The 8,918-nt window shown below is 41.2% G+C and overlaps 1 protein-coding gene across 1 annotated transcript in view; it reads right to left on the bottom strand.

Moving 5' to 3' along the window:
* Window positions 1-1,795: 1,795 nt before the first annotated feature.
* Window positions 1,796-8,918, bottom strand: part of LOC128136095 (alpha/beta hydrolase domain-containing protein 17B-like) — a 30,180-nt gene continuing 23,057 nt past the window's right edge. Inside the window, exons 3-4 of the mRNA XM_052775206.1 lie at window positions 2,981-3,159; window positions 1,796-2,077 (exon numbers count right to left, since the gene is read on the bottom strand). Coding sequence (XP_052631166.1) covers window positions 1,879-2,077; window positions 2,981-3,159 — 378 coding nt within the window. The 3' untranslated portion in view covers window positions 1,796-1,878. The remainder of the gene's footprint in view (window positions 2,078-2,980; window positions 3,160-8,918) is intronic.

Below are 8,918 nucleotides of genomic sequence, written 5' to 3'. Positions count from 1 at the left end.
AACCGAAATCAAATTGTATATAAAGTATGATGTAATAAAGCTGAGTTACATATCCACTGAAGTGTGTTTCCAATTGCAAAATCTTGGATTAAGATGAAAATTACGAGTCTAATATTACTGTGCCTCAATACTAGTCTGAAGTTCAGAACACATTGATCTGTACTTGATCAAAAAGCAAACAAAAAAGCCAGTTGTTTGAGAACAATCTTAAATTCCTCTATATTCAAATAACAAACCAGGAAGCACAAGACAAGAAGTCACTGATGATTTCAATGAAAGATAAACTCGAATTCATTACAGAAGAATGTTTATAATGCAACTCTGCAACAGAAAACCTATATTTTGAACAGCTGACTGCAGAAAGAAGTATGAATTGACACGGGGATAGGAGGGTAATCAGACCAAGAGATACCAATATAGAAATCTTCCAGTAACTAATAACAGTTTGTTACTGCATTAGCTCTTTGATTTCCTAGAGTAAATGAGGAGTTGCTTATTATTTTGATTTACAGTTAACAGTTGCTATTTCTTTTCAGAAAAAAAGAAAGAACAGCAAGTGTGTGGAATTTTGTTTACTGTTAATCAACAGATCTGAACCAAAGTCTTCACAATACTTGATAATACATTTAATTATACAATACTCTCAATCACAAAAATAAGCAGAACAATTAAGCTGCATAAGGCCTTAAAATTACAAGCACAGTGTGCACTGTTGGAATATTACTTTGTTTACAAATTAGGCTACTTATAATTAAGTTTATCTTTCATAGTTTTATTCAAGCAAAATGCATTCAAGGGAAAGGTGTCTTACAAAGTTTATTTTACTATGAGTTAATATAAAAATGTCAACATTATCTTCTCGTCCCCTCCCCGCACTGTCCCGGAGTGACTGGTGAAATTTTCACGCAATACTACAAAAACAAGCTCTTACACTAAACAGCCAAAAGTAAGCCTGAACAGACATCTGCAAACTTGCAAATTGTTTATTGCCAAGTTGGATAAACTTCTAGGTTCTTTCTATTGAAATATTGCATCTCTACAATGCTTAAAAATATGTTGCCCACAAAGTTTTTCTAAGTTCTAAAAGGCTTACTGATTTCAAAGAAGTACTTAGTGGCCTTAGTAGCAATCATGTAAATGATATTTATGTTATAAAAATGATAACTTGTGACATTATTTTGGCAAGACCAGGATCACTGAGAAGATGATTGGGTAAATTTGACTCTCATCTTTCAGGTTAAAAAAAAACCAACCAAAACCCCAAACAACTAATGCAAAACTAAGCACAGAAGACATGAAAAATATGGCAAAAGAAATTTATTTTGAGCCCCTTCCTCTATAACAGGGCATAGGTCATTTCCAGTGACTGTCTATTCTCATTATATATATGACTATTTGCTCAAATGTAGTGGCTATTGCATTTTTACAGGACAACTGTTTAAAAGTCTGTTTTTTACTTTACACCTGTGCAACAGAGTAAGTCACAGTACATTTTGAGATACTTAAAAAAAATATATAAATTTGGTTTTGATATGCTAAAGCATTTGGCAACACTTTTACAGCATTTCATTTTATATAATTAATATTTCATACAGTATTGTGATTTTTTTGTACATCTAAAAAGGAAAAAACCCTCAAAGTAATATGAACTTCCAAGCTTTACTGCATGATCATGTCATTCCGGTTTATAATACTGGCATTAAAGCCTTCATTAATTATGTCGACAAATCATTACCTGTACATTTAATGAAGGCAACCAACATTATTTCAAAGCACAACCTGCAGATTTTGTTATGTATTTATCAAGGTGTGCAATTCTGCAGTGAAATGAAAAAGCATGTAAATATACGAAGAAGATTACAAGTTCACCAGTTCCTGTTACAAGAACTGTTTTAATCTTTCAAGGTACTGTCCATAGAGTTCCACATCATTATGGCCTGCTCCTTCTACCCACAGTGGTTCTACAGGTCTCTGGCAATGCTCAAATAGTGCTAGGCCATGTGAAAAGTCAATTACTTCATCTTCAGTCCCATGGATGATTAACACAGGAGATGTTATTTTAGAGATTTTGTCAATGCTGTAAGAAAAAGATTATATCCATGAACACAGTCAGCTTTATTAAACCTCCTTGAAGGACCAGAGAGTCTTAATTTAATTTTTTGTAATGGTTAAAAGTACACTGCGTAATTAAAAGTACAATGTGTAATTAAAATTGTTTAAATCACTAGAAATTTAGATATTACCACCACCCTGGAAGCCATTAGAGTAGCATATGCAAAACTACACAGAAAGGAAAATCACTAGTGGAAACTACTAGGATTGCATAACAGAGCAATCAGTGTTAAAATGGTATTCATTACCATGTTCACTTTAAAAATCAAAGTTATTGGACTGATAAAAATACTGCTTCAGAGTTTTTCTTCAATAGAAAAAGAGCCTGTCAAAACTGGAAGAATTTTGGCTCTTAACTTTTGATCCTCTATGGGAAACTCCTTGAAGATAGATATTTAAAATGCAAGCAATTCTTCTAGCAAAGTGTGCCAGTTTGTAATAGCCAACTAATGGCATAGTTCTGAAATACATGACAGGACTCTATTTACTTCAGTTAAGATCTATTTATTTTTTCCAGTCTTTGCTACTTATAGAAATACATACAAAAGATTATTTATAGTCACCCAGAGTAACAATTCACTGCAAGAGAACTACTTGTTAGTATTTAGGGGTTATGTATAGGAAAACTAATCACTTTTACGTAGGTGCCCACTGAAATGATGCATGATATGAAAAATCTAAAAGATTTACAAAGTTTTGTAAACTCCCTCAAATGTTTCTCATTTTTTTCATTCACTCTGATTATTCTCCAATTATTGTTTTTAAACTGTTTACAGAAAATTCAGAGTATTTGCCATATTACTTGTTTCCCTATTCTACAACTTCTGTAATAGAAAAAACGCATGCACAAAAAAATCCCACAACTCACTTTGGGAATGCATCAAAGCAGTAGGTCTTCTTCATATCAGGAAAAGCTACTCGCATTCCTGAGGTCAGCAGAGAATGAAGAATTACAGCAGCACTTTCATACGTAGCAGCAAGATCCACAGATGGTACTGTTCCTATACTTTGGCCATATATAATAACATTTTCAGGGTGAATTCCATACTTAGAAAATTAAAAACGTTAATAGAAACGTCATTTAAAATGAAACAGACTGGTTTCTACAAAACTAGACAAAAAAGCCCCTCTGTAGATAAAAATTTCCTAAAGAGGATAAACTATGAAACAGGAGCTGGTAGAACAAGTAAATATGTTTTATAACATTTCTGACTTAAAATAAAAGGAAAATTATTTACTTTGTATTTGCAATACTTTTTTTGCCTTATGCCCTGAATGATACTGAAATATGGGTTTATTTTTTTAAAATATGGAGTTGTGAATGCAGTTACAACTTGTATACTAGTTGTATACCTTCCACTGATAACACTAGCGGACCTGCAACAAAAAAATGATTAGAGCCTTACTTACTACCTCGATGGTTATCAAGTGGAAAGTAGTCAAACATGCAAAAATTTGGTCAGCTTTACTATTCTGATATTTGGTAAAAGCTAAAAGCTGGTAACCCTGCTCAGCAATTTATGGGGATATCGTGGTTTAACCCCAGCCAGCAACTAAGCACCACACAGCCGCTCACTCACTCCACCCCCACCCAGTGGGATGGGGGAGAGAATCGGGAAAAAAAAAAGGTAAAACTCATGGGTTAAGATAAGAACAGTTTAATAGAACAGAAAGGAAGAAACTAATAATGATAATAACAACAATAATAAAATGACAATAATAATAATAAAAGGATTGGAATATATAAAACAAGTGATGCACAATGCAATTGCTCACCACCCGCCGACTGACGCCCAGTTAATTCCCCCCAGTTTATATACTAGACGTGATGTCACATGGTATGAAATACCCTGTTGGCCACTTTGGGTCAGCTGCCCTGGCTGTGTCCCCTCCCAACTTCTTGTGCCCCTCCAGCCTTCTTGCTGGCTGGGCATGAGAAGCTGAAAAATCCTTGACTTAGTCTAAACACTACTTAGCAACAACTGAAAACATCAGCATGTTATCAACATTCTTCTCATCCTAAATCCAAAACACAGCACTATACCAGCTACTAGGAAGAAAATTAACTCTATCCCAGTCAAAACCAGGACAGGGGATGTAAATGATCCCTATACAGACAGTAGCTAGAATATTATGGATTCTGTGTAATAGCGGTGATGCTTCTTTTTTATCACAGTTGCTTTGACACATAGGTAGGAAGAGGAATATCAAACCTAACCCACAAGTGAGACAGCCCAGTAAGCTCTAGAAAATTAAAGTCAAAGCCCCTTATACATAGATGAAACCACTCTCACTTTTTCTGTAATGTATTGGGTCTGGCTGAGATGGAGTTAATTCTCCCCATAGCAGCCCTCGTAGTGCTGTGCTCTGCATCAGTAGCTAGAAAGGTGTTGATAACACACTAGTGTTTTGGCTACTACTGAGCAGTGCTTGCACAGCATCAAGGCTGTCTCTCCAACATTTTCGCCCCCCTCAACAGCAGGCTGGGGCTGGGCAAGATCTTGGGAGGGGACATAGCCAGGACAGCTGACCCAAACTGACCAAAGGGATATTCCATACCATATGACATCAGCTCAGCTATAAAAGCTAAGTAAAGGGAGATGGAAGGGGGGGCATTCGTTATTTTACGTTTGGCTTCCGGAGCAACCATTATGAGTACTGAAGCCCTGCTTCCCAGGAAGTGGCCAGACATCACCTGCTGATGGGAAGTAGAGAATAAAATCTTTTGTTTGCCTTTGCTTTTGCGCGCAACCTTTGCTTTTGCTTTACTAAACTGGCCTTATCTCGACCCACGAGCCTTTTGTTATATTTTCTCTCCCCTGTGCAGTTGAGGAGGGGTAGTGATAGAGCAGTTTTGGTGGGCACCTGGCACCCAGCCAGGGTCAACCTACCACATGTAATTAGCTGAGGTAGACAACTGAGTTGTGAAACATGGAACTGACAGATATACAAGTCAGATCTAATATATTTTTTTGCACTAATGCGGACACAAAGTGGATCTGATTCCCAAGTAACACAGCAGTACTGAAAAAGCCTGTAAGCAGATAATTATGCTGGCAAATGCAGTATTCACAGCAGAAATGAACTACTGATAAATCAATCTATATTAGCAAAACACTCTTAGACACACTTCTACAGTCAGTACCTGTAGCACCTTTTTCTTATATATTTGGGATTGGAAGTACCTTAAATATGAAGGAATACATAGCATCAGGATAAGTTTAATGACTGCCAAATGGCTATATTCCTAGGACAGACAACAAACTGTTTTAAGCTTACAGGAATGCTGCAACCTCTCTTACAATAGATGCATGCATCCTTTCTGGAAATGCCAGGACAGCAGAATCAGACGAGAACACCCACATCCAAAGAGGACTTTTCAAATTGGTCCCTTTTGCACAGCCCCAGTAAAGCCAGTGTATTGTGTCTGCATGGCAAGGTTTTGGTAGCAGGGGGGCTACAGGGGTGGCTTCTGTAAGAAGCTGCTAGAAGCTTCCCCTATGTCCAACAGAGACAATGCCAGCTGGCTCCAAGATGGACCCGCCACTGGCCAAAGCTGAGCCAATCAGCCTCTGATAACATTTAAGAAGGGGGAAAAACTGCTGTGCAACAGCAACAGCAGCTGGAAGAGAGGAGTGAGAATATGTGAGAGAAACAACTCTCTAGACACCAAGGTCAATGAAGAAGGAGGGGGAGGAAGTGCTCTAGGTGCCGGAGCAGAGATTCCCCTGCAGCCTGTGGTGAAGACCATGGTGAGGCAGGCTGTCCCCCTGCAGCCTATGGAGGTCCACAGTGGAGCAGATATCCACCCGCAGCTGGTGGAGGACCCCACATTGGAACAGGTGGATGTGCCCCAAGGAGGCTGTGACCCTGTGGGAAGCACACCCTGGAGCAGGCTCCTGGCAGGACCTGTGGCCCCATGGAGAAAGGAGCCCACACTGCAGCAGGTTTTCTGGCAGGACTTGTGACCCCGTGGGGGACCCATGCTGGAGCAGTGTGCTCCTGAAGGACTGCACCCCGTGGAAGGGACCTGTGGTGGGTTGACCCTGGCTGGATGCCAGGTGCCCACCAAAGCCACTCTATCACTCCCTCCCTCAGTTGGACAGGGGAGAGAAAATATAACAAAGGGCTTGTTGGTCGAGATAAGGACAGGGAGAGATCACTCAACCAATTACCGTCATGGGCAAAACAGACTCAACTTGGGGAAATTAACTTAATTTATTGCCAATCAACCAGAGTAGGGTAATGAGAAATAAAACCAAATCTCAAAACACCTTCCCCCCACCCCTCCCTTCTTCCTGGGCTCAACTCCACTCCTGAATTCTCTACCTTCTCCCCCCTCAGCGGCGCAGGGAGACGGGGAATGGGCGTTGGGGTCAGTTCATCACACGTTGTCTCTGCCGCTCCTTCCTCCTCAGGGGGAGCATCCAGCCATGTGTGGTGGGTTGACCCTGGTTGGAGGTCATTTCATCATAGAAGGCGATCAAGTTGGTCAAGCATGACTTCTCCATGCTGACTACTTCTGATGACTTCCTTGTCCTCCATGTGCCTGGAAATGGTTTCCAGGATTAGCTGCTCACTTTCCCAGGGATCAAGGTGAGGCTGACCATCCTGTAATTCCCTTGGTCCTCCTTCTTGCCCTTATTGAAGATGGGGGTGACACTGCCTTTCCTCCAATCCTCAGGCACCTCTCCAAATCACCATGATCATTCAAACTTTATTGAGAGCGGCCTCGCAATGACATCTTCCAGTTCCCTCATCACTCATGCATGCATCCCATCAGGGCTCATGCACTTATATATGTACAATTTGCTTAAGTATTCCCTAATCAGGTCCTCTTCCACCAAGGGTACATCTTCCTTGCTCCAACCTTTCCCACTGGTCTCCAGGGCCTGAGATTCCTGAAGGCCAGTCTGGCTTGTAAAGACTGAGGCTAAGAAGGTATTTGGTACTGTCCTGGCTTCGGCTGGGATAGAGTTACTTTTCTTCCTAGTATTCAGCTTTATAGCTCGGTAGGCCCATGACACCTCAGGCCATCAGGGAAGAGATGCAACATATAGATGGGCTCGCGATCGAGGGGTGGACGTGACCATGGATACTATTGCACAAGTTATCCATGAATGTGAAACGTGCTGCAATTAAGCAAGCCAAGCAGTTAAAGCCCCTGTGGTATGGAGGGTGATGGCTGAAATATAAATATGGGGAGGCCTGGCAGACTGACTATATCACACTCCCACAAATTTGCCAAGGCAAGCACCATGTGCTTACAATGGTGGAAGCAACCACTGGAAACATATCCTTTGCCCCATGCCACCACCCGGAACACTATCCTGGGCCTTGAAAAGCAAGTCTTATGGCGACACAGCACCCTAGAAAGAAATGAGTCAGACAATGGGACTCATTTCCAAAACAACCTCTTAGACATCTGGGCCAAAGAGCATGGCATTGAGTGGGTATATATCGCATCCCCGAACATGCACCAGCCTCTGGGAAAACTGAACAATACAATGGACTGTTAAAGACTACACTGAGAGCAATGGGTGCTGGGACATTCAAACATTGGGACAGACATTTAGCAAAAGCCACCTGGTTAGTCAACACTAGGGGATCTGCCAATCGAGCTGGCCCTGTGTCCTGGTTTTGGCTGGGATAGAGTTAATTTTCTTTCTAGTAGCTGGTATAGTGTTATGTTTTGGGTTCAGTATGAGAAGAATGTTGATAACACACTGATGTTTTCAGTTGTTGCTAGACTAAGTCAAGGATTTTTCAGCTTCTCATGCCCAGCCAGCAAGAAGGCTGGAGGGGCACAAGAAGTTGGGAGGGGACACAGCCAGGACACCTGACCCAAAGTGGCCAAAGGAATATTCCATACCATGTGATGTCATACCTAGTATATAAACTGGGGAGAGTTGGCCCAGGGGGGCAGATCACTGCTCGGGGACTAACTGGGTATCGGTCAGTGTTGCGTTAAAGGGTAAAGAGGTTTGGCAGAAAATAAACCCCCTTGCATTCTATCTTATCCTCAGATGTCAGAGGGGCTGGGGGCGGCTAGGTTTAGTTTCTGAGTAATGTCCAATTCAGCGCTATAAGTCGGGTTGTGTTCAATATGCTGAACTATCACGATGACGGATGCACTTAATAGTGTACTGCACTCTCGGCTTAGCCGCGTTCAACGCATGAGAATTACCAGACTTAGGGAGTTTGGTTGCGTTAACAAACTATCATGACTAGATTAATGAGCAGCACAGTTTATTAAAGCAACAGTACAGGTTCTTTTGGATTGCCGGTGATAAATACACTGTCTGCAAAGCACGTGCAAATATTGAATACAGTGCGCAAAATCAAAAAAGAAAGCGACTCTATGTAGAGAGATTTCTAAGTTTCCCGGGGAAGCACTCAGTACAGCCGAGGGTTCAAATCTCAACCAATAGGCGTCCCTATGGGGGGGAAGAGAGGTTCAGCCCGTCGACTGGTCCCAGAAGTCAGCGATGTCCTCCCGACTTGTCTATGATGGTATCTTCCCTAATAGTCTTCCTCTTTTGGGGTCTTTTTATACTATTTTTCCTTTTAGGAGGAGCTTGAGTGACTCTAGTCATACATACCTTTACTTTGATTGGTATAAAGTTCTCTCGCTTTGCTTTTAAAGGTATATGCTAGAAAAAATTCAGAGTGCATGCTCACTGGGGGGTGGTCACACCTTGGAGGTGGGTAACTTTTGGGATGGAGGTGTGTTTTGGTATTATAATGAGCAAAGTTCACCCAAAGGACATGGTGTTGCAAGTCAGTACCCCAGAACTGGATACGTG

The sequence above is a fragment of the Harpia harpyja genome, chromosome W, assembly GCF_026419915.1.
Source record: "Harpia harpyja isolate bHarHar1 chromosome W, bHarHar1 primary haplotype, whole genome shotgun sequence".
Lineage (NCBI taxonomy): Eukaryota > Metazoa > Chordata > Aves > Accipitriformes > Accipitridae > Harpia > Harpia harpyja.
Note: the sequence above shows the minus strand (reverse complement) of the source record. Positions and strands in the feature narration are given on the sequence as shown.